The 24,429-nt window shown below is 40.0% G+C and overlaps 3 protein-coding genes across 3 annotated transcripts; all 3 read right to left on the reverse strand.

The window, feature by feature from the left end:
* Positions 1-760: 760 nt before the first annotated feature.
* LOC146665772 (bile salt-activated lipase-like) lies at positions 761-6,389 on the reverse strand. The gene is made up of 11 exons (XM_085413527.1): positions 6,323-6,389; positions 6,051-6,198; positions 5,704-5,823; positions 3,321-3,518; positions 3,080-3,210; positions 2,588-2,695; positions 2,356-2,470; positions 1,971-2,157; positions 1,644-1,847; positions 1,172-1,381; positions 761-1,048 (listed from the first exon to the last, which is right to left on the reverse strand). Exons 1-11 carry the CDS (start codon positions 6,386-6,388, stop codon positions 865-867), a joined length of 1,671 nt encoding a protein of 556 aa, XP_085269653.1. The 5' UTR covers position 6,389; the 3' UTR covers positions 761-864.
* A 2,424-nt stretch (positions 6,390-8,813) lies between these two features.
* LOC146665773 (bile salt-activated lipase-like) lies at positions 8,814-12,167 on the reverse strand. The gene is made up of 11 exons (XM_085413528.1): positions 12,008-12,167; positions 11,591-11,738; positions 11,235-11,354; positions 10,969-11,166; positions 10,725-10,859; positions 10,524-10,627; positions 10,283-10,397; positions 9,955-10,141; positions 9,608-9,811; positions 9,263-9,472; positions 8,814-9,149 (listed from the first exon to the last, which is right to left on the reverse strand). Exons 1-11 carry the CDS (start codon positions 12,071-12,073, stop codon positions 8,966-8,968), a joined length of 1,671 nt encoding a protein of 556 aa, XP_085269654.1. The 5' UTR covers positions 12,074-12,167; the 3' UTR covers positions 8,814-8,965.
* Positions 12,168-13,182: 1,015 nt separating this feature from the next.
* Positions 13,183-23,906, reverse strand: gtf3c5 (general transcription factor IIIC, polypeptide 5). The gene is made up of 11 exons (XM_085413526.1): positions 23,556-23,906; positions 20,747-20,945; positions 19,845-20,040; positions 19,554-19,737; positions 19,118-19,222; positions 18,421-18,535; positions 18,176-18,256; positions 17,873-17,961; positions 16,643-16,725; positions 16,063-16,205; positions 13,183-15,291 (listed from the first exon to the last, which is right to left on the reverse strand). Exons 1-11 carry the CDS (start codon positions 23,751-23,753, stop codon positions 15,101-15,103), a joined length of 1,584 nt encoding a protein of 527 aa, XP_085269652.1. The 5' UTR covers positions 23,754-23,906; the 3' UTR covers positions 13,183-15,100.
* Between the last annotated feature and the right edge of the window lie 523 nt (positions 23,907-24,429).

Below are 24,429 nucleotides of genomic sequence, written 5' to 3' on the forward strand. Positions count from 1 at the left end.
ATTTGGACTTGAGTAATGTTGTCAATTACTTTGCTGAGTGCAAAGCCAGAAAGATGACATTCAGATTCAACAATAGTTTGTTTTTTGGAAGGACTGATGTATGTAGGATATATCGAGAAGCTGGTCCATTAGAAATAGTTATTGAATGAGGAATTCTATTCATTAGTGTGCTGGTTTGGTACAGTGACCACAGTGAAGACCTGTAGTTAATGGACTTCACCCAACTTCCGTTTGAGATTGCTGTTCATGGCACTGGAATGATACAGTTAATACTGTTGATTATTCCTGTACTATACAATTTTTGCATTTACACAGTGTGTGTCTGTGTGAGAGAGAGACAGAGTGAGATAGTGTGTATACTCGGGTACAAGTTGGTGGGAACGATAACCACTGTTTTTGTCTGCTAGAGTGGTTTTTTCACTGCATATTCTGCACCAAAACTCTGTGCGTTCATCATTTGTTTGAAGCCAGCTCACCTCCTGCAACCCCTTTTCCGAGAATACTTTTTGCAGTTCGGACTCCTTCTGACATTTCTTTGGAGGTGGAGGAACACCAAAGTAATTACGTAAAGGAGCTTGCTTCTTGGACATCTTTAAGAGTTCTAAACAAATGTTTGTCCTCCTCCAGAAAATCTTATGTACGCAAACGCGTGTTGCAACTTCTTATCTGGTGCGCGTCTTTTATTTTGACAGAAAATGCACACCTGCGGACCACTTATGTGCACCCCTGGTCATATTGTAAATCCAAACACATGATCATATAAACCCAACAGATTAGTATTTTTGTCTGCTATCCATTTATTTTTTTATGAGCTAGTGATGCAATACTTGTCTACACATATCCACAGGTGACAGCACATGATGCTTATTCTGAAACAACTGTGGGAAGGCTGGGCAGGATCCTGGTCCAGAAATTCACGTAAGGCATCCTCATTTTCTGTTGCACGTAGTTGTTGTTCATATCAGAATGGATCTCCAGGAACTGTGGTGCACTTCTGGTGAACGTTGGCCAGTTAACAGGCACGCTTGAGCCTCCGTTGTTGGGATCTCTGTGGACATAAAAAGAAAAAAGTAAAACATAAATACAGCAGCTTAATTTATATTTCAATACTTGGTTTAGTTGTTTGGTTTCTGTGATACTCTGACAATCGTTTGTGTCTGCAGAATTATACCCAGTTTTGGCAAAGTTGGTCCAGTAGGAGATCATGGCGCCGGAGACACGGCGATGGCTTGGCCAGTATCCAAGTGGTGTGGTAAAGGGCTTTCCAAACACGTACTGCAGGTCGTCAGCGTGGTCAGCTCCCATCCAGCTTGGGTAGGGCATGATAAGACCACCCATACGGTTGGGCTCAGAGAAGAGGTAGGAGTAGGTGCGCCCAGTTCTTTAATGAGAAAAAACATTGATGTGACAATAACTACACAACTGACAAAAACTATTTGACTTTCATTTCTGTAATTATTTATATGAATGAAATTTTTTTTTTTTTTTTTTGGCCTGTCCCGTTTGGCTCTTTTGCCCTCAGAATTGTTGTCTAAAGGCAAAGAAAGATGCCCAACGGATTTACTTTATATGAATGAAATTTTACTGAGACCACTATTATCTCATTAAACTGTGACATCTGTATTGCAAGATAATATTCTCACGTGGCATTGTCAGCATGTAGATAAAGGGCAGCCTGTGTAGGAACCAGGAAGATGTAGTCCGTTCCTACTCCCACAATGGTTTTCTTGATGGTCTTCTGGCTGGGATTGCTTCCCCAGTTTGAAGTATAGGTGGAGTAGGCATTGTTCAGACCAACCGTGCCCTTCTCCTTTGTGTACGCTCCCAAGAGCCTCCTCACATCGTCACTGAAATCCGAAAGTGAGGATTAAGGTCTGATAAAACACCTTACTGTCACCTAAGGTTTGATATAGTGTTACATCCATGTTGGCATTGTTATTGTTTCAACTGATCAAATGGCTCAAACTCACATAGGGGTGCTAATTAGATCTGAGTTGATTGACGGAACATCTAAAGCAGTGAAAATATGCCCGTCCATGTCATTGACTCCAGCAATGTAATCAATTTCAGCTGCATTGTGGAACAAGTGGGAAGGATCTTCTGGCAAGAAGTCCCCATCAATCACAGGAGACAGGATCAGGTTGAAGACAATGGGGTCTGAGAAATGCAGACAATTAGAACATGTACTATATGCAGAACAAACTTTGTTTTATATATACTGTGTTAGCCAGCATATAGTTTAAACTGTTGGATTTGCTTGTATCCCATTGAACTTTGTGAGCAATCTTGTCAGAAAAGCTTTCATCGTGTCTAAAATGAGAATGTAAAGTAGGCTGTGTGGAATGTAATCCTTACTATCGGGTGAACCGGACAAACTGATAGTGCCTGCCAGTGTTAGGGCTCCAGGATCAGCCATCTTCAAACAGGCAGCCATTCTGTTATCAGTTGGGCACTTGACCTTCTGAGCAACCTGCAGAGTGGGTGTAAATTAATAATTATGTGCTATTGTTAAAGCTGTTTACACAGATTTTGTATTCCTATTATTTGTTCCGAAAGAGTGATTATATCCAGAGAAGCTGCTATGTACCTCCTCAGCGAACTTGCGAGGGTTCTTGTTGATTCCCCAGGGGCAAAGTGCCACTCCACTCTGGGAGATGGCTCTCCTGATGATGCCTTTATTGTGGGGAGTGAGAGTCTGTGGGTGGAAGGTTAGGAAGAATACTTAGTTTGATCTTGTGCAACAACTTTATGGTTTCCAGTGCAAATAACAAGCCAACAATTGTAACCACTGTAGCAGATGGGTGAGAACCAGGTCTAGGTCTGCTGTAAGTGTCACCTCAACATAAATTACTAAATTTGATCTGTTGACTGTGATGTTGCTGTACTGCTTACAGTGTTTTTATTTTAGCAAACAGTTTGTGCAGGAATTCGCTTCTTCAGTTCCTTGCAAACTAAGTTGCTAGTGTGAGTTTATAGCTCAAAACTCTATAATCTTGTCCAAATATGGTCACTGGTTCGAACAACCAAGGATTTTGATATATGTGTGTATATATACATATCTGTGGAAATGTATTTTCACCTGGAAGCTAACACTAGCTCCACCTGCAGATTCCCCAAAGATGGTGATGTTGCCAGGGTCGCCTCCAAATGAGCGGATGTTTCTGTGTACCCAAGCAATGGCAGCCTGCTGATCCCACAAACCGTAGTTTCCTGAGGATCAAATATATTTCAGCTCATGAGAAGAATCACTGCTTTAATGGAAGTATTTTTTAAATGGCAACCTAGCATGTACCAGGCTCTGTAAAGTGTGTGTAACTTACCAGGCAAGCCAGAGTCTCCACTGCTCAGGAAGCCCAGTGTTCCCACACGGTACCCCACCGTCACTACAATAACATTCCCTCTGTCTGCAATCTCCTGTCCGCTGTACAGGTAATTATCCAGGAAGTTCGCACCCATGGAGCCTCCAACCAGGAAGCCTCCTCCATAGATCCAAACCATGACAGGGAGACCGGCAGATACTAGAGGACAAAGTTAGTGAAATTTAGTCTTTGTCTAATTTACATTAAAAAATAAACAAATAACCTAGGGCTGCGCAAGTTAATGCGTTATTATCACATCAACGCATTCATTGATTAATAACGACAATTATTTTATTTTGAAGGTCCATGCTAACTGCCTCAGAACATAAAAAGCCACGGGTCACAGGAGGGATGGGATGTTGATCTGTGCAGGCTTGAAATGGGTGACATTATGCATCTCAACCAATGAGATCATTTATGGTGGGCTTGATAGTACTGCAGGGCAGAGTTGATAGAACTAAAGTTATTTGTAAGAGCTGCAAAGTTGAGTTTTCTTATCATCGGAGTACAGTGGTCTCTCGCTATAACGCGGTTCACCTTTTGCAGCCTCGCTGTTTCACAGATTTTTTTTTGTGTGTGTGCAATTTTGCATCCTTTTTTCCCCCTGCGCATTGTATTCTGCGTTCTCATTGACTGTAGACCATTGTCAATCAATCTCATGCCGTGTCTCCTGTACAGTACAGAATGTGTTCAGCTTGTCAAATTAACATAAATCTTTGATCGCTAGCAGTATGACTCTTACGTGCTGTACTGTATGTTTGTAAGTTATCTCCCCAACAAACACAACAGTGTCAACGAAACCTTTTTCAAAGGCACCTGTGGTAGCACCCAAAAGGCAGAGGAAGATGCTAACCACCGCACAAAAAGTTGGACTTCTGGATATGCTGAAGGAAGGTATAAGTTACTGTATTTTTTGGACCATAAGGCACACCAGATTATAAAGCGCATTAAACAGGGTTTGATCTTTGGTTTCATTCTATAATACTGGATTTATTTTTCTACGAAGGTTTGAACTTTGAGAGTGTTTAAACAAGAGAGAAAAGTGTGAAAATGTTCATGTCTGTCTGAGAAAAGTGTCTAAAGCGTGTAGTGAGGGGTTTTACAGCCTTAACACATCTATAATAACTGTAAAAAATAAAGCTGACTACTTCATGGATTTCACCTATCGCTGGTTATTTTTAGAGTGTAACTTGCACGATAAACGAGGGACCACTGCACTTCAAGTCTGAAGTATCACTTAAATGCATTACACGCTATTGATGCCAGCAAAACACCCACTCAAACAAACAGTGGCAGGAGGATCGACAGACTACATTGGATGCAGCTTGTAGGAGAAGTATAGTTAAACAAAACGGGAGAAGCTAACAATCGCCATAACAAAGTGGCTAGCTACAAACTGCAAGTCAATTATTATCGTGGAAGATGTCGGTCTGATGAGCCTCCCTCAAGACACACCAGAATTCACAAGCTGTACAAAAAGGAGAGCACTATGAAAGCAACTGTGTCATTATGTGCACTAGCTGTTGCTCCCTCTGGAATCTAGTGGATGTCACTAGGTAACCATAATTACCTGAGAGTTGCAGTACATTATATTGATGAACAGTGGGAGCTGCGTTTGCATGCTCTGACTGCAGCAAAAACAGAAGAGAGTGGCAAAGAGTAAGAAAATTTCAATTTAGAGGAATAGATAAATGCAGTAAATTTTGTCAACTCAATCTAGATTAGTGAAGGTGGGTTTTGGGGCGGGGGGGGGGGGGGGGGGGGGGGGGGGATTCTCATTCTCCACCAGAAATCAAGAATAAACAGACTTCACAGAATAAAAGTCCTTTGACAGTAAATGATCTTGAACATCTCCCTGACAACAGAAAATGTTTCTGGTGGTGCCTGAAAAAAATCAACATATTTATAAATGTTAACTTGCTGTTGATCAAAAGGTGCCTGTTATAAAGTTATGCTCGTGATTCTTTGTTGGATCTGATTAGATTCATGTTTATGTTGAGATCGACAAGAAGTGTTTTAACTGCTACTGTGTTAAGGAAATAGTGCTGTTAAAAAGCACCTTATTTCTTTAAAGGCGTTGCTAACTGATAGCAACGTTGCTAACTCATATAGCACATCCGCTATATGAGATGTGCACTTCTCATATAGCAGTGCTATGGGTGCCGGTTTAGCTCAGTGGGTGAGCAGGTGTATGGCTGGAGAGCAGTGGGCCTGGGTTTGAGTCCGACCTGCGGCCTTTTCCTGCGTGTTCTCGCAGAGAATCATGCAATTCATGCGATCACAATTTAAAAAATTTCATCATTGCCCAGCACTAAAATAAACTTTTGTGCATTTCTGTTTTTACCTGAGCTGCCATGAGGAACCCAGATGTTAAGGTACAGGCAGTCTGTACTGCCAATGTAGTCAGTCATCACAAGGTTCAACTGAAGGCATCTGGGCTTGTAGTCTGTGGCCTGTAGAATACCTGACCAGAAACACATTAAAAGAGTTAAATATTACATTTGAAAAATTATCAGGATACATGTGTATGTTACTTCACACAGCGCAGGTCTTAGCTTGCCTACCTTTGCAAGTAGTAGAAGTAATTTTCTATTGACTGATTAAAGTTAACCGGAGACATGCAGAAAAGGCTGCTGAGAGTTTCAGAGATAACAGCTAAAGACTGATGAGAAACTTAATCAGTCTACCTACCATCCCAACCACGGTGAGGCCTTGGTTTCTCAAATGTTCCAGGAGCATCAGCAAAGGGAATCCCCAAGAAGATATCCATGGATCGGCCTGATCCCAGACTCTTCGATTTTCCCTTAACCTTCCCTCCCTCGGTCTGCACCACACCAAGCTAAAGAGATAAAGCACAATGAGATTAAAAAATGTTGATACGTTTGTAGCTAAATAGTCTTTGCACAACAAGATGACAAAAAATCCTGTAAACATGAAAAATACACATTTTGTGTAACACTTACAGAGGCCGCAGAGGCCGTCTCTAGAAACAAAGCAACAGCAATCAAAATCCCCAGCGTCAGCATCATGAGTAACTGGCAGAATGGCACCGATTGTCACCCTGACTTTTATAAAGCGGACTCCTCCCCTGGACAACATCTGACCTGTGTGAAGTTCGTGGGCCTGCTTTTCTCACAGTTACATAATATTTAACCACCTTGTGTACATTACACCTTCCCAAATACTTCCCGTGTATCATATCATTATATCATTAATTTCCATATTTTCGAGAAGGAAAATAAGTTGTTTTAGACTCAGTGAGCAGAGAGACAAATTTAGCCAAATGTTCATGTAAGTTGCCTAATGTGTAAGAATGACCACAGGTCAGGATGTATTTTGAAATATTTCACGCAGACAAATAATGACAGTCTGATTCTGGACATGCAAAGAAGGCTACTAGTAGTATGTTTGGCATCTCGTTTTTTAATTTAATGAATTACTTCAAAAATAGAGAGCTGGTTCAAAAAAACACACAAACAAAACAGACAGAGATTGTGTTACAGTCCTGACCAGAGCCTTCGTAAGACATGCAAGTGATTAATCTTTCACGTGTGACTTGTGAGTTTTCCCCCACTATTTATCAGGAAACCATCCTCTATTGAGTTTACACAGCTGTCAGACTGTGCACAGAGTCACACTCCTCTAGCCAATCTGAAAAGTTAACCATTATGTTTTGAATGCTTCAAAACTAAACTGTAAATACCTTTATTGTAGCCTACAATTAATAACTATTTCTACTATAAAGTGCAAATTTGCTGAGTCAGCGTTATCTCTTATGTGCTTTTCCACGGCTACTGATTTTATCTGTGACATAATCTATACACCTATGGGGTCCATGCATATACAGCAACAGTGTCTGCATGTGCATGACACTCACCTGCCACATATCTAGTCAGCCAATCACATGACAGCAACTATTGCGTTTAGGAATGTAAGCATGGTCCAGATGACCTGCTGACCCCCAAATGGCAAAGAAAAGCAATTTAAGTGACTTTGAATATGACTTGGTTGTTGATGCTATCCTATTTCAGAAACTGCTGATCTACTGGGAGTTTCCCTCACAATCATCTCTAGGGTTCAAAGGCATGGTCTGAAAATGAGAAAATGACCAGTGAGCAGCAGTTCTCTGGGTGAAAAATGCCTTGTTGATGTCAAACATCAGAGGAGTTGACTTTTAGGTTTGTTAGGTATGAAGCTATCATTAGCTTGCTAGCCCTGGCATCTCCACATATATATATTTAGAGCTTCAGGTGTAAATTCAAATAGATCAAATAAAACTAAGACAACCATATTTGTCTCTGCTATGCTAATTTTTAATGAACTATCACTGATACTGATACTTTTAGATCAACATGTCTGCACATGTCCACAGTGGACAGCACATGCTCCTTCTTCAGAGCCCACTGTGGGAAGGCTGAAGCCCTCGGTCTGCACCAGCTAAAGAGATAAAGCACAATGAGACTAATATACATAACGTATCCTGATGTTTTTTCAAATGTAATATTCAACTCTTTTAATGTGTGTTTCTGGTCAGGTATTCTACAGGCCAAAGACTACAAGCCCAGGTCATCTCAAATTGGTTTCCAATTGAGTCCAGTGTGCTTAAATGGCCTGCACAAAAACAAAACCTAAATCCAGTTGAGCACCTTTGGGATGTGCTAGAATAAGAGATGTGCATCATGCATTCGATGCTAATATTGCCGGCGCTGGAGGAGAAAATAAAATCCTACTAGCTGACACATTTCTTACACAAGTCAAATCGCTGTCTCCCTTCGTGACATAATAACAGGTGAATTATCTTTTAAGGATGAGGTGGCCAAATTTGCTGAGTGAGATACCCATTATGAATGTGGGCATTGGGAGGTGACATGATCGGTATCTGGGACCACAAAATCACTAAACACAGAAAAAAAGGAACCATTTCACTTTTTAAGAAGAGAAAAATATGAGGAACCGTAGAAAATTTAACCCAGTGTTAAAGCACTCTGAGCTGTATTGTCTCTTGTCCTGTCCTTGTTTATCTTACATAGATATAGTTAGTATTAGGGCCTTTTTATCTTTTTCATTTTATTTAAATTTTGTGAGTTATTATTATTTGTAATTTCTAGTTTTATGTCTGTTGCAGATATATTTTGATATTCTTATAAATGCACCATGGGCGGCTTTGGGTGAAATGGCATTTCGATTCGCTGTATACTGTGTATATTGTTGTATTAACAACATGAATTGAATTGAATTGAACTGGCCTTTGAGCTAAGGGTGCTTAAACTAACTTTGCAAGGTATGAAGCTATCATTAGCTTGCTAGCCCTTTTGTCTCCACATATTTAGAGCTTCAGGTGCAAATTCAAAAGTCATCTTTATTTAGCACATTTAAAGCACATCAAGTGTCTGCCAAAGTGCTGAACAGAGGGATAATATAATCAAAAAGAAAGAATTAAAATAGATATGATGAAAACATTATAGAAACCCCTGATAGTTGATCAAATAAAACTAAGACAACCATATTTTCTCTAATATGTTTATTTTTCATGAACTAGCACTGATACTGATACTTTATTTAGATCTACATGTCTGCACATGTCCACAGTGAATAGTACATGCCCTTTATTCAGAGGTGACTGTGGGAAGGCTGGGCAGGATGCTGGTCCAGAAATGCACATAACGCAGCCTCATTTCCTGCCTTATGTAATTCTGGTTCATGTCAGAATTGATCTCCAGGAACTTTTCACCACTTCTGGTGAATGTTGGCCAGGTAGCAGGCACGGCTGAATCTCCCTTGTTAGGATCTCTGTTGATCAGAGAAATTGAAAACATCACTGATGTGTTTTTAATTTGTATTACAATAAGTGATTCAGTTGTTTGATTTCTTTGACGCAAAAATCTGTGTTTGCAGAATTATACCCAGTTTTGGCAAAGTTGGTCCAGTAGGAGATCAAATAGTCAGAGACACGGCGATGGCTTGGCCAGTATACAAGTGGTGAGCTGAAGGGCTTTCCAAACACGTACTGCAGGTCGTCAGCGTGGTCAGCTCCCATCCAGCTTGGGTAGGGCAATAAAGGACCGCCCAGAAGGTTGGGCTCAGAGAAGAGGTAGGAGTAGGTGCGACCAGTTCTTTGATGAGACAAAAAGAACAGGAAAATTAATGTGATGATAACTCCACCACTGCTAAAAAAAATATGTATTTTTATTTCGTAAGTAATTAATTAGATAAACTGTGACATCTGTATTTCAAGGTCACATTCTCACGTGGCATGGTCAGCATGAAGATAAAGGGCAGCCTGTGTAGGAACCAGGAAAATGTAGTCTGTTTCAATATCAACAATGGTTTTCTTGATGGTATCCCAGGTGGGAAAACTTCCCCAATTTGAGGTATACGTGGAGTAGGCATTGTTCAGGCCAGACTCACCCTTCTCCTTTGTCAAGGCAGCCAAAAGCCTCCTCACATCGTTACTGCAATCAGAAAGAGAGAACTGATAAAATTCCTTACTGCCACCAAATCATGGTTTACCGTTTTGCGATGTGTAAGTTGTTTGAAATTGTTTCATGATGCAATTCCAAATCACTCCAAAGCTGATCAAAGCACTCAAACTCACGTAGGGGTGACAACCAGATCAAGGTTGACTGATGGAACATCAAAATTGGTGAACATATGCCCGTCCATGTTGTTGACTCCAGCAATGTAGTCAATTTCAGCTGCATTGTGGAACAAGTTGGAAGGATCGTCCGGCAAGAAATCACCATCGATCACAGGGGCTATCTCCAGGTTCAACACAAGGGGCTCTAAGATATGCACACAATCAGAAATCATTATATATATGCCAGAAATTGTGCAATAATTAGTATGAATATAATTTGGTGGGTAATTTAAGCAGAACTGTTTTCATCACGTATAAATTAGGTTTTGTGGAACGTAGTCCTTACGATCAGGTGAACTGAGCAAATTCACAGTTCCCGCCTTTGTTAGGGTCCCAGGATCAGTCATCTTCAGACAGGAAGCCATTCTGTTATCAGTTGGGCAGTTGACCTTCCGAGCAACCTGCAGAGTGGGTGCAAATTATCTGTAATTACCCCCATGTTTTATGCATGTTTCTATTATTATTTCCTTATTTGATCAAAAAAAAAAAAAAGAAAAGTGGTTATATGTAAAGAAGCTGCTATGTACCTCCTCAGCAAACCTACGAGGGTTTCTGTTGAGTGCCCAGGGGCAAAGTGCCACCCCACTCTGGGAGATGGCTCTCCTGATGATCCCTTTATTGTGGGGAGTGAGTCTGTAGGTGGAATGTCAGGAGAAATACATATTTCACTATCTGCTTTGAAATGAGTTCCACCTATGGATAGATGGTCAGAAAAAGAACAAATACTCTCACCTGGAAGCTAACACCAACTCCACCTGCAGATTCTCCAAAGACGGTGATGTTGTCAGGGTCGCCTCCAAATGAGCGGATGTTTCTGTGCACCCAGGCGATGGCGGCCTGCTGATCCCACAAACCGTAGTTTCCTGAGGATTAAATATAATCAAGTTTGTAGAAAGAATCACTATTTAAATGGAAGTATTTCTGTATTGGCAGTCCAGCATGTACCAGGTTCTGTAAGATGTGTGTACCTACCAGGTAAATCAGAATCTCCAGTGCTCATGAAGCCCATAGGTCCCACACGGTACCCAAGTGTCACTACAATAACATTCCCTCTGTCTGCTATCTCCTTTCCATAGTACATGTAGTTATCCAGGTAGTAAGGCCCCATGGAGCCTCCAATCATGAAGCCTCCTCCGTAGATCCAAACCATGACAGGGAGACCAGAAGATACTAGAAGGATGAAGACAGTTAGCACTGGTCTAATTTAATATATAAACATTTTTGGCTTCTGTCTTTACCTGAGCTGCCATGAGGAACCCAAATGTTAAGGTACAGACAGTCCTCACTGCCTACGTAGCTATTCTGGAAGAAGTTCAGCTGAAGGCACTCGTCTCTGTACTGTGTGGCCTTTAGAACACCTGACCAGAAACACACATTAAAAGAGTAGTGTGTTATCATTTAAGATTACCATGAAGCATCAAGTATGTTATTATTACATATTTCTTCACACAGAGCTGGCCTTAGCGAATACTTATTTCACTTTGCAAGCAGAAGATGAAACATATTTAAAAGGAAATGAGCAGAAAAAGCTTCTGTGAGTTTCAAACATAATTGTTAAAGAGGTCAAATCTAGTGAAAAATGCTGTCCACCCACCTCCCCAACCAGGGTGACGCTTTGGTTTCTCAAACCTTCCAGGAATGTCAGCAAAGGGAATTCCCTTGAAGATGTCCATGGAACGGGATAATCCAAGACTAATTGTTTCACCCTCAACCATCCCTCCCTCAGTTTGCACCACGCCAAGCTACAGAGATTAAGGCAATAAATGGACTAAATATGTGAGCCATAAAAAAAGATGGATGTTTGGGTTTTTTACCACACTGATTAAATTGAGCACAATATGTTTCAATTTGAACACTTAGTGTAACAAAATTACACATGTTGTAATCACGCAGTCACAGCTGAATTATCAGTGCACAACCGAACTTGAAACATATTCTGCACAGTGAAACCTTTAGAGATATCCAAAAGAAAGTCTGTAAACATGAAAAATACATTTTATGTGATACTTACAGAGGCTGCAGAGGCCGTCTCCAGAAAAACAGCAACAGCAAACAAAATCCCCAGCTTCAGCATCATGATCAAGCTGTCAGAATTTCCCTGATTGTCAGCCAGACTTTTATAAAGGAACCAACATTGCACAACATCTGACCAACGTGGAGTCCGTGGCCCCTGGTTTTCTCACTGTTGAATAATATTTAACCACCTTGTATACACTACATCTTCCCCCAAACTTCCCCACATTTAACTAGAAAACCAAAATCGACTAAAAAGAATGATTAATGGTAGTTATCATGAGTGTAAGGAAGAGGACTCCCTTACTGCATTTATTTATATTGTATTGTCTGTATAGCACTTTAGAGCACACCTTTCACTTTATTAAAAGCACCTTATCAAGCACTTTATGTAGCATTGCACTTTAAGCATGGATTTGCACACAAGAAGTTTAAATATTTATTGACTATTTATTGGGAATTTTAAAATCAGTTGGTGGCCTTGTTTCAGATCCTGCACAGCTGCTCCTCATCAAGGTGGTTGTCTGTCAGGAGAGAAGAATGGTGATTGAGATTGTGATTAAGGTTTACCAATAAGGAAAACTAATGCAAATGTGTGTGTGAAATCTAGGGAAAAGTGTTGCAAATAAGTGTTTGTAAGTTAATGATTACTCACCTTTCTTGCCTGTGTCCTCTTCAAGGTGTTTGGGCAAATGTTTCCCCGGGGGTCCAGACACCATTTAAAGGTTCCGGGAGAGACCATGGGTAAAGAGTGTGGTGAATCTTTTTGTGCTTGGGTTTCTGGGTTTTTATAATATTGGGTTTGGTGTAACATTAAAGTGTGAAGTATTTATTAATATGTAAATGTGAAAATGTATTTATGTATTTATTTATTCTTATTGATATATTGTATACTGTGGTGGAAGGTTGGGATTTAAGAATTTACCTGAGAGTGGAATAATGGTTAAGTCTGTGACAGCTGAACATATTTAAGGCTGCTAGTTGTCATTAGAGGATGGATTTTTGTGCTGTGAAGAAGCTCGACAAGTTAATTGTTGTAAGGAGAGCCATATAGCAAATAAATACTTTGTTCCACTACACTTGCCTTGGTCTGTCTCACTGTGTTTCCAGCCGCTAAGGGCTGCCCTGTTACAATGAGACATCTCTTTTAATGTCTGCTCTAATAAGTAGGTAAGCTATTTATAATTATTTATAAATATACAATAAAATTACAAATGATAAACAAGGAGCACAAATACTTTTATTCTTAGTCAACAGAAAAACTAATTCCGATACATACTCGTGAAAATTAGCTGGAGTTAACTGGTGTTATTAAAATCTTTCTTGGGGAAAAAAAAAGAAAAATAGTCTCTTTTTATTTTATGTTCTGCACTTCTTCTATTTGCAGGTTTTCTCTACATCTAAAGAATATCTGGAGGTGCAGATGCCACCAATATTGTGTTTGGCTTGTATTTAGTTTAAATACTTCAAAAACTTCAAAAACAGTCAGTGTATTAAAAAAGGAATACCATGACACAATATATATCTGTTTTTCCTTACTTATCATCTGATACTCAGACTGTGTCTTGCCTTAACCTTTAACCTCTAACCACTTGGCTTGGAAAGGAAAAGTGGGCAGGAGAATTGCAAAGGAAAAGACAAGGCGTATGCTGAGAATCAGAACAGCCTTACACTAGTATCTCCTTAACAGGGTGAAAACTATACAGAAGATAGACTACAAAACATGCATGTGACTTCACCATAACGTGTTCAACCCCCCTTTTTTTCAGTGTTGGTCGTATAAACAAGAACAGCCAAATATTCCTTAATTTCAAAGGTTAAAATTTTAAAAAAGAAGGAACATTCAGGGCCACATGAACTGACAGCAGCAGCACCACAAAACCAGCTTTTGACATTGGAAAGCTGCTGGATTTACTAGAACGCCACAGTGTCAGTTTTATGACTGAAAGTTGTGAACAGAGATGTTTTGGTGGCTGGTCTCATGCATATGTATTTGTAAGAGTTTCACTTTCAGGACAAGAATTAACGTGATTGTGATATTTGCTGCTAAAAGAGTTTATTTCTAGGAGCGGGAGATGAAGTCATCAGGACCAGGTCCTAAACGGCACTTTGCTTGGATGGCTGAAAGCCGCGCGCGTGGTGCCAAAACGTTCGCCCTAAAACTCTTCACTTATTCCTCAGGCTGAGTGTCTAGACACAAGCCCCACTTACTCTCCGTCAGAAACACTGGGAGTTTCACTGGGACAAAAATGAACTGAATTGAGCTTTTTTTCTTGGCATCGCGCACCCAGCGAGCTGCTTTTCTCTGCTGAATCTGTAACAAATAGGAGTGTCAGCCTTCTCACATTTATCTGAATTGCCAGCAGAAGTGTCAGCAGTGTCTTTGACTACAGCTTAAGAGAAACTGCTTTTTGGGGCTCCTCTATTTACCCAAAATGCCTGAACATATTTAGAAAAAAAAAGAGATCCACAAAAACAGTACAAGTACAGGACCAAAGTTCATGTTGTTCTTCAGTGTTTTGCAGTTCATAGTTCAAATTGAACACTCTAAATATTTTATTCATGTACTTTCTGAGTGCCTTGTTCAGTAAAAACAAACAAACAAAAAAAACTTAAAACAGGAGACTGGAACAGTGTTGTTTGGTTTGAATCTCAATTTTGGGCCTTACGGTCGAAAATTCAAAATTCAATTTGTAGTCGTTTGTTGCAAATTTTAAGTAATTACCCGTTTATTAGTTACTTTGCTATCTTTTTTTTAAATCTTTAATTTAATACGCCTAAAGGAGGAAGACCACAACAACAGGACATGGCATCCGGCGATTTTTAATGTTGGTTATGAATGTTATTTGGTCAGAAAAACTGAACCTTTATTTGTGTCCATGGTGAACTCCAGTTATACTGTAACTAACAAGAATGTCAATTTAAACGCAAACACAAACGGTTTCTCTACATTAACAGCAAAGGGAACACAACTATTACACAAACCTTTCAAAAGAACATAATTTCTTTATTTACACGGTCACATTTTTAAAGAAACTGATGACACAACATATTAACAGTCAAATTTATGTCAACACGTGGTTTTATTGTGTTACATGTAATCTAAAATTTCGGTCTCCATCTCATTTTCACTTCCTTCAGATGGCTGAAATTCATCTTCCTCATCCTCCTCTTCATCCTCCCTATTCTCATACTCCCCCACTTCATCTTCCTCCTCCTCTGCATAAACATCTTTTACGCTTTGGCCTTTACGTCTTCGTCTTTTGGGTAATTCCGGCAGCACTGAAGGACAAACAGAACAAAAAGCCAAAACCAAAAAGTAAAAAGTGGGTGCCAGGTGGTCTTGTTCATGACTCATTTATTTCAAATACTGAAAATAGTCACTGTTAAGTTTTGTCTATGAGTTTTGGTTTGTCATGATAATCCATAATCAGTGCTTCAAAATGTTAGTGCACAAACAAACAGGTTTATTTTTAGGGTAGCATGTTAGCATTTTTCTATTAGAACAACGCAGGGCATCAATGTTTCTGCAGGAATTGTGACTCCAATCATGGAACCAAAAACATAAAAAGTTGACCTACTATCAAAGAAAACATTAATGGATAACAAGAGCTGCTAAAACCAATTTTGCTCGAAACATGGATTTTTTTTTTAAAGATTTATTGTTGGCATTTTGCAGATATTGGATAGTGACAGAAAGAGAAAGGTGCCAAGCAAAGTTGCCTGGGCTGCAATCTCAGTTGGACCACCGGTTGACTAACGTTAATATCTGAACATAGTTCAGTCCATCCAGTTGTTGTTCACACTCTTTTACTTAAAACTAGACTATGTAACTGGAGTAGCTGCTGGTCATAAGTAGGCTTAGAGGGAAAAAACTTTGCAGCTAATGAATAGAGAAGAGCAAAGAAAACTATCAGGTGAGAAACTAAACTAAAAGCAGGGCATGATTTGGAGTAAAAGTAAAACAAGTTCTGGGTGCACACTGTGTCAAGTTAACATACTCTAATGATCAAGGCGGTTACACAGTAATAAGCGTCACAACTTTTTCCTTACCTGGCTTCTGCGCTCTGATCACCGCCTTGATCATGGCTGAGATCATGTCCCTCAGCTTGTCTGTGGTGCCAACGACACACCAGCCGTCACGCTCGTCACAGTGCTGCTCGTTTCCGTTGTTCTGCTCGATCTCCTTTTGGATGCTGCAAAATGGCAAACGCTTACATTAGTCATTCTAATGGAACCACGACATATTTGATAAATCCACCAGATAATTAAAATGCTACACTGGATACTTTAAAATAATAAAATCTTATTCATTGTTGCTCCTGTTATGTATTCATAAAAAATAATTTCACAGAATCGTACATTCATGTTTTCCTCCCTATTAACATTAGCACATCTTGCTATCTTCTCTTATCCCACCAAAAACAGAAACAGCCAGCACTTCGGAGTATACAAAATATATCTGAAAAGCAGTTAAATCTACTCTTTGAGAATCTTTAGATAACAACATTTTTAGGAGTTAGGTGAAAGGACCTGTGGAAAACCCAGACATCAGTTTGATCAACTTTATTTAGATGAAAAATGATGACAGATGTGAGTAGATATGACCGTTATGAACATTACTGTGTATTACCTTTCCACATCCAAATCACAGACCTGGTAAAACATTTGTCTGTGAGGAGGCAGCATGCCCTCTCTGAAAATGTAGGATGATTCCTGTGGAGATGAAACAGAGGACACAGACAGCTTCTCCATTACTTTTTTTGCAAGACAGCTTGCATTTAAACTGTCATTAAATGCCTTTGTAGCTTCAGGCATTTTCACTATCATGCTATAGAAATGTCAATGTGTTCAAAAAAGGAAAAAAAAAAAGATTTCAATAAATGAACAGAATATACAGCACTGGGCTAAAGTTTTGATCCACCCCTCATTTCCTTTTGAGTGTCATCTGTAAAACACGGTGGCGTCTCTGTCATTATTTGGGGCTGCATTTCAGCCAGTGGTGTCTTGTCAAAACTGACTGAATTATAAACACAGAAATGCGTGTTTAGATTTTAATCCAACATGCAGTGGGATCTGGAAAGTATCCAACTGACAGCAGTTCGGTTTTCAGCATGATCCCCGACCCACTTCCAAACAGTAAAAGAATACCTGGATAGAAAATCATGTCATGGATTGGCCTCCCCAGAGCTGTTTCAGTCTTTAAATGCTGTATGTATTTCAAGCGAAATGTAAAGAAATAAGGCATGGCTTCAGACTCAAGACCTTTGCACAATACTGTAAACTCTGGCCATACAATCATGAAATTCATCCCATCATATATTCTTTTTTAAGCATGCTTCTAGAAGAATACTCAGGGTCCCATGAAGAAGGAGAGCTTTAATTCAAGTTGGGTTCAATTTAGTTCTATTTACAAAGCCCCAGTTTACAACAATGGTCACCTCACAGTGCTTTATATTCTAAAGACACAAAAATAGAGAGAATTTCAAAATGAAAAATCCCCTCCCCATCCTGCAAGAGGTTTGTTTAACAGGAAGACACGGCAGAAAAACTAGGTTCAAGGCTCTGACTGGATGGGGAAAAATATAACGGAAAATATGAACATATAAAAAACAATTAACAAGCAGCACCAAACACAACTTCTGAGAGAGCAGACAAAACCTACTGACTATCAACAGAGGCTTATAAAAACACGAGGAGTAAAATGAGGGGAATGAAGGAGAAGTACATCATGGGAAGCGTACCTCATCAAGCCTAAATATAAGTGTTATCAAAAATGTTTTTTTAAAGCCTGATATTGTAACTATAGAAGGTGTGTGTGCTTAAAACATCTGGCATGTTTGCTCTGATAATGGTCACTGACCTTCAGCTGGTATGTGACTGGAGCTGGATCTCGACTGCTGCTGGGACCCTCCTGAGTGGGAAGATCCATCACACTAGCTGGCTGGGGTGCTGGGGAAAAAAGGACAGCACAACACTGAATAGAGCAATGACTTCATTTACTAACTTAGTAACAAGGTTACTTTTAAAACACTTGAGTCTTGACAATTCATACACTGCACTCACCGCTCTCCCTTTTGTGTGAATATATGTGCAAATCAGAGGCTCTGATAGGCTCACAAATAATATTTGTGTGCATTATCCTCCATACTTCTAAAACACTTACCCGACTTGTTTAATGTGTTTGGCAGACTGTAGTTCAGGGAGCTTCTCTTGGCTTTTATTGGTATGTTGGATAGCAAGTAGCCTAAAAATGGGAACAAATGAAATCAAAAATGCTCATCATAACAAACTAGCTGATTTTACAAAATGACTAAATTGCTCAAGTTTGTTTTTTGCCCTTTTGAAACACAAACGCTGATGTTAAATGTAGAAAAAGTTTCAACAGAAACGGAGAAATCCTGCTCTCACCGTGCTTGGAGCTACAACGGATCCTGAAATCCAGCATCTGATATTTTTTGGCCTCTGGGGTCTTTCGGGGATCGTAGCCGAGCTTCACCCACAGGCTTCTCCACGGCCCTGTCACCTACATACAAAAAGTCTACCTATGTTAATCTCTTTTTACAGGAAATGAGAGACTGCACAAGTCTCTCATCCAGCAGATGGACATAATAATATCAACAAAAGCATGTAATCTAGTAATCTTTATTACTTTTGAGCATTTATTTTTTAGGACTTGTGGCATTTTAGGCTTTGACTTGATTCAATGTTGTATAGTAAATGGATATTACTTATTCAGTGTCATATTAAATAAGTCATAGCCTTAAACCAATGGCTAAACTTTTAGCCAAATAGGGAAATGTAAAGTAAACTATTATAGCTAAATTACCTCTAAGCTTAAATTCACCCTACAAATATAAATTCTGCTTATTGCTATGCAGTAAATTAAATATTAATAGGTTAAATTTGTCTTTTTAAGTATTTCATTCACTACACAGTTGTATAAGTGTACATTCTTATTCATGACAATATCACTGGTATTTGATTAAAATGGAAGCAAACACAGACATTTCTAAGATTTTAGGGCAGACTGAGTAAGTACAGCAGATTTTTTTAATTAAAATTTCAATATTTCAAAACACCTGAGTGAAGTCGTTGATAACCTCACCATGTAGTAGGCATAGAAGGGCAGCAGCAGCTTCAGTTTATCAGGGTGGAGGTTGATGTTGGCTTTGACTGCGTTCCGTGACCAGATGGGCCGGCTCTCAAACATCTAGGTGCAAAGTATTTTGAGATTAGATAATAACCAAACATGATGGAAAGCAATATTTATGTAACATTATATAAAAGATAGCCTTGTAACATTTTGCTATTTTGGAGAGAAAACTGCTGATTATTGTTGGTTGACCTGCGCTTCTGAAATCAGGTGATGGAAAATGAACAAAAATACCAGTAGATGCAGATTGTGAGCCAAAAAACACAACAAGACAGAGTTTTCAAAGTGTCCGAGCAGATGTAAATACAGCTGTGCAATCTCCCCTCAGTTCCTGCGCTTATCAACTAGTGACCCTTGCAATCAGAGTGTGGCTGAGTGCTGGACACACCTTTTTCAGCTGCTCTTCAGCCTTCTTGTCACACTCATTCATGCAGATTCGCTTCCAGGTCACTTTAGCTGCCTCGAGGCACTCTGCAGGCACGACGGGATCAGTGAAGCTGACAAAAATGGCGTTGTGGGGCCGGCCAGCGCGATTTAAACCAATGAAATTCTTACTGTCACCTGGCATTTGGCTACAAACGCAAAAAAGAGGTGAAATATTATAGGTATCACCCTGAAACTAAAGATCGATAAAGGCTTCCCAATATTGCTGTTTGGGGGTTTACAGTGGTTTACTAACTTTAGATGGACGTCAGGCCGATAGAAATAATCCACGGGACTGTCGAGGCGTGAGAAGATGGGTGGGGGGAGAAAGTAAGGCATGGGCTGCTCAAAGAACTCTTGACTCTCGGGTTTGCGGAGGATGATTTTGTCATACAAAGACGTATGTTTTCCACCTTCTGAATGCACAGCGAGGCACTGGAAGTCTGCCAGCCCTGCAAACGGCAAACATCAGAACAAACATTGTCACTTGCATTATTTGTACTTTTTCTGATACGCTGTCATCTTCTGTCTGAGATCAAACCACCCTGTGACAGAAAGCATTGCCATGCTGGAATTTAAGACAAAGGGATTGAGGGCATGGACATTTTTCGCTTTCAGAAGTGTGGCATGCCAGAAACCACTGCCTAAAACAAGTTAATATGATGTTTGGTAAGATCATGGGAGGGTCCCCGTGTCAAGACAATATATAATATAATTCCCACAGATGTGACCCCCCATTACTGAATTTCATTGAAAGAAAAAAAAAAGAAATTCTGCGCCCAATAAATTGCACCGATAATCTTCATATTTCATCTCCTTGTTTCATGTGCTGGCATTTGATGTCTGAAGCAATCTTCCTAAGTTGTCTAAAACAAAAAGTAAATAAATAAATCTGCCATTTGGCCACTGGAGGGCACTGTAGTAAACATGTACAGCATCAGTCAAACTGGATTTCCTTTGATTGTTTAAATTCTCACTTTTAACATGATCAAGATGCCACATCGGTAAGATCATCATGACTAAATTACGTATAAACTGTATGAGGAACGAATAAATATTAGAGATTCTTAAAAAAGTGAAACCAAACATTGAAAGAGGACCAAAGGCGAACAAAATTAACACTTTATTATGCTACAGGTGGATAACTGAGAGACACACCCGTGAATTTGTATGTGGTTCCAATGACTCCGAGCATGTCCATGTGGATTTCAGCATCCTTGGGGTCATTTTTTCGCGCCCGCCGTCGCACTCTGAGGAGGAGGTTGCCTGATGAGACGCGGTTTCCGTACAGTGAGTGACAGAAAGGGTCTTGGGGCCGGTAACGCAGCTCGAGACGCTTGCTGGGGTTGGAATAGGTCTGTGGGATTAATGGGAAATAAAGGGTACAGGTATTAACCACAAAAGTGAGAAAGATTTGAGTATCAGTTAATTACCCACAAAAAAAAAAAACAATTTAACATGCAAAATAGACCATACATTTTAAATAAAACAGCTCTCCCCTCCAATCCCACAAAGCTACAACCAAGGGCAGGAACGTATGTTTCATATGTTTTATGAAATATTTAAACTTCAAAGAAATTTAAATACCAACTTGTTATTTGTGTATCTCAGTGGAGCACAGCATTCAAATTTCTCTGTTTCAACCTATGGGAGCCAGTGCACCTGGCTGTAATTAAGCCAGGTTGCAGGAGAGGGCGCTCATGAGAAAGTCTTCAAAGGATTGGAGCTAAAGAAGGTAAAAGGCAAAATAATTCTAATAATTTGTGCTAATTGTTTGGGTAACAATTTACGAATGGCCTTCCTCCCTTCGTGACAGCTTTTTTATCTGGAAGGTTAAAAATGTTAAAATGTTGTTGTTATAATCATAAAGATGGAAAAAACAACTGGTGTTACAGTTTATTGCCTTTCCACTGTGATCCTAGGTTCTGGTGGTCATGAATGAGCTTTTCCTCATTCAGCAGATGTAGATTAGATTAGAGATTAGATGAAACTTTATTAATCCCTCGGGTGGGTTCCTCCGGAAAATTCAGTTTCCAGTAGCAAAGCACCGAAAGAAGTTGCAAGTTACAGATACATTAAGGGGAATGAGAGTAAGGATATAAGCATAAATACACCATATATACACATATATAGATACAGAATATACAATATGGATAAACAGGATTGCTCATTTGAGTGAGTATATTGCACAGTGATTATTGCACAGTCAAATATAAGAATAAAAACAAAACAAAAACCAAATATTGCAAATATTGCACAGTGTAGAAAAGCCCCTACAACTCAGTTGTTCCCCCCTCCTTTGTCCTCCTGTTTCTCCTCCCTCTCCCCTCCAGTGAGGAGTTAAACAGTCTGATGGCGTGTGGGACAAAGGAGTTTTTAAGTCTGTTGGTTTTTGACTTTGGGAGAAGCAGCCTGTCGCTGAATAGGCTCCTCTGATTGTTTACGACCGTGTGCAGAGGATGCCCGGCATTGTTCATAATGTCCATCAGTTTCTTTAAGGTCCTCTTCTCTGCCACTGTCACCAGAGTGTCCAGCTTCATGCCGACCACAGAGCTTGCCTTCCTGATTAGTTTCTCCAGCCTGGATGAGTCCTTCTTTGCTGTGCTGCTCCCCCAGCACGCCACGCCATAGAAAAGGACTCCTGCGACCACTGACTGGTAAAACATCCTCAGGAGCTTCCTGCAGATGTTGAAAGACCTCAGCCTCCTGAGGAAGTACAGTCGGCTTTGGCCTTTTTTATACAGGTGCTGCGTGTTGCATGTACTGAATGAGGAAAAGCTCAGACACATTGTTGCAATGAATCTTTTTTTCTTCTTAAAATATCTCAGGCTGCCCTTCATCTGTTTTGTTAATGGTTCAGTCATTAAGGCATCAAACTCATTTAACAGGGAATAATACCTTCTGATGACTGGCAAATTTTAGTGGAGTTGAAAAATAGGATTTTTTATTTTTATTTTTTACTTAGGCTCATGTTTTATATGCATACACATATACTCACTGGTCGTGTTCAACTGCTCATCTAATCAGCCAATCACATGGCAGCAACTCAAACAGTAATTCAAACAACTGCTCATTACAACCATGTTTTGCAGAAGAGCATCAATGAATGCAAAACGCATCGAACTCTGAAGCAAATGAGCTATGGGAGCAGAAGACCACACCTGATGCCACTACTATCATCTAAGAACAGGAAATTGAGGTTATGGTTCACACATTGTCACAGAAATTGAACAACAGATGACTGGAAAACTGTCTCCGGCAAGATTCTGATGTGACGGTCCATGTCACAAAGCTCAAAGATCATCTAAAATTGGTTTCACTGCACTGAAATGGGCTCTACAGTAAGCAGAAGTCAATCCAAAAGAGCAGCTTTGCATGTGGTGCAACAGGAGATTTGCATCATGAATGTGACGCTGACAAATCTGCAACAGTGTGATGCTATCATACCAATATGGACCAAAATCTCTGAGGACTATATCCAGCAGCGTGTTTAATGTATGGCACAAACTATTAAAGCAGTTCTGAAGGTAAAAGGGGGTCCAACCATGTACTATCAAGGTGTAGATGGTTCATTACATGTGAAAATGTGGAGGTTTTCAGGACACACGTTTACGTCTTTACATTTAATATAGAAAGAGTAAATTATAGGGAGGTGTGGCCAGCTTGATTTTAAACTGGAACTGTATAGGAGACCCAGCCCTAAAATGCGTTTTACAGCGCTGATCCAAAGCCTGAAAAGATCCCGGTTTTCCTCACAGACCACTTGAATTACAAAATGCTGAAAGACTGTAACTGATATAGTTTAAAACACCAAGTAAATAAAGCGATACATCAAATAAAGCGATGTATTTAAGTTACAATGTTTAAAAAAATGAAAATATATTTTCTATGCGCTCATTAGCCGACACAATGGTTTTCAAAATAAAAGCCCGAGACTGATCTGTGTCCCAGCTTACTTTCCGCTTACTTTTGTTACTTTTTGTTCACCACCCAAAGTGGCCAGCATCCTGTCCGCGCTGCTGAAGACCCCCGGATACTCCACACACACCAACTTCTTGTCCTGGAGCTCCACGGTGGACGAGCTTCCCGGGACATCCTCGTGTTCGGCGGGAAACGTCAGCTCTTTGAGAGTAAAATCCAGCTTCGCGTCCCTCATATCCGCCATACTGACTCCTTAGCTGACTAAAAATTAAGAGTAATGTAATGAACCAACTACTTTAGCCAAAAAGAACACGAAAGAAAACACATCTAACTCCTGCACCAACAGCCGTACGAGCATGTGTTCAAGTCCAAAATAACTCCGGGCGGAAACATTTCAGCACGCATGACGTTCCGGTAGCCTTTCAAAATCAGGACTCAAGACTCAAGAAGTTTATTGTCATTTTGTATGGTGTAACCCAGGCAAAAACGAAATAGTGTTTCTCGCCAGCGTCTACAGTGCAATAAACAATACAGTTTAAAAAAGAATAAGCTTAAAAAGAGCAGTAAAAAATTGCAACAATGGGTATGGATAAATGACATAAAATCTAAGTTATAAAACAAACTCAAGTCACATTCATTTGGGTAGGTAGAAGCAGTCCTTTCACAGAAAGGGATGGTTAAATTAGGTAGTCTGTGTGTCTGTGTGCATGCGTGCGGGGGCATTACAGTCCCTTTGTGGACCTCATAGTGTAGCTGTGTGAATAGCTGAGTGGGTGGGGAGGGGGCACAGTCTGTTTATCACTCTCACAGCTTGTGCAAAGAACCCTTCCAGCATCCTGGTGGTTCTGCAGCTGATGCTCCTGTACCTCGTGTCAGACGGCAGGAGGTAGAACAGGCTATGCGAGGGGTGGTGGGGGTCT

The sequence above is a fragment of the Rhamphochromis longiceps genome, linkage group LG7 (assembly GCF_057381845.1).
Source record: "Rhamphochromis longiceps isolate RC_006_pf linkage group LG7, R_longiceps_female_GT1.1, whole genome shotgun sequence".
Classification (NCBI taxonomy): domain Eukaryota; kingdom Metazoa; phylum Chordata; class Actinopteri; order Cichliformes; family Cichlidae; genus Rhamphochromis; species Rhamphochromis longiceps.

Excerpts from the sequence above, each read along its gene's own strand:
- LOC146665772 (XM_085413527.1), bottom strand. The coding sequence starts at position 6,388 with ATGATGCTGACGCTGGGGATTTTGATTGCTGTTGCTTTGTTTCTAGAG. Across the intron at positions 6,199-6,322 it reads AGACGGCCTCTGCGGCCTCT|CTTGGTGTGGTGCAGACCGA; the intron begins GTAAGTGTTACA and ends TTATCTCTTTAG. Across the intron at positions 1,848-1,970 it reads GATCTAATTAGCACCCCTAT|TGACGATGTGAGGAGGCTCT; the intron begins GTGAGTTTGAGC and ends TTCGGATTTCAG.
- LOC146665773 (XM_085413528.1), bottom strand. The coding sequence starts at position 12,073 with ATGATGCTGAAGCTGGGGATTTTGTTTGCTGTTGCTGTTTTTCTGGAG. Across the intron at positions 11,739-12,007 it reads AGACGGCCTCTGCAGCCTCT|CTTGGCGTGGTGCAAACTGA; the intron begins GTAAGTATCACA and ends TAATCTCTGTAG. Across the intron at positions 9,812-9,954 it reads GATCTGGTTGTCACCCCTAC|TAACGATGTGAGGAGGCTTT; the intron begins GTGAGTTTGAGT and ends TTCTGATTGCAG.
- gtf3c5 (XM_085413526.1), bottom strand. The coding sequence starts at position 23,753 with ATGGCGGATATGAGGGACGCGAAGCTGGATTTTACTCTCAAAGAGCTG. Across the intron at positions 20,041-20,746 it reads AACCACATACAAATTCACGG|GGCTGGCAGACTTCCAGTGC; the intron begins GTGTGTCTCTCA and ends TGCCGTTTGCAG. Across the intron at positions 18,536-19,117 it reads CCTTCTATGCCTACTACATG|GTGACAGGGCCGTGGAGAAG; the intron begins GTGAGGTTATCA and ends TTTTGTATGTAG.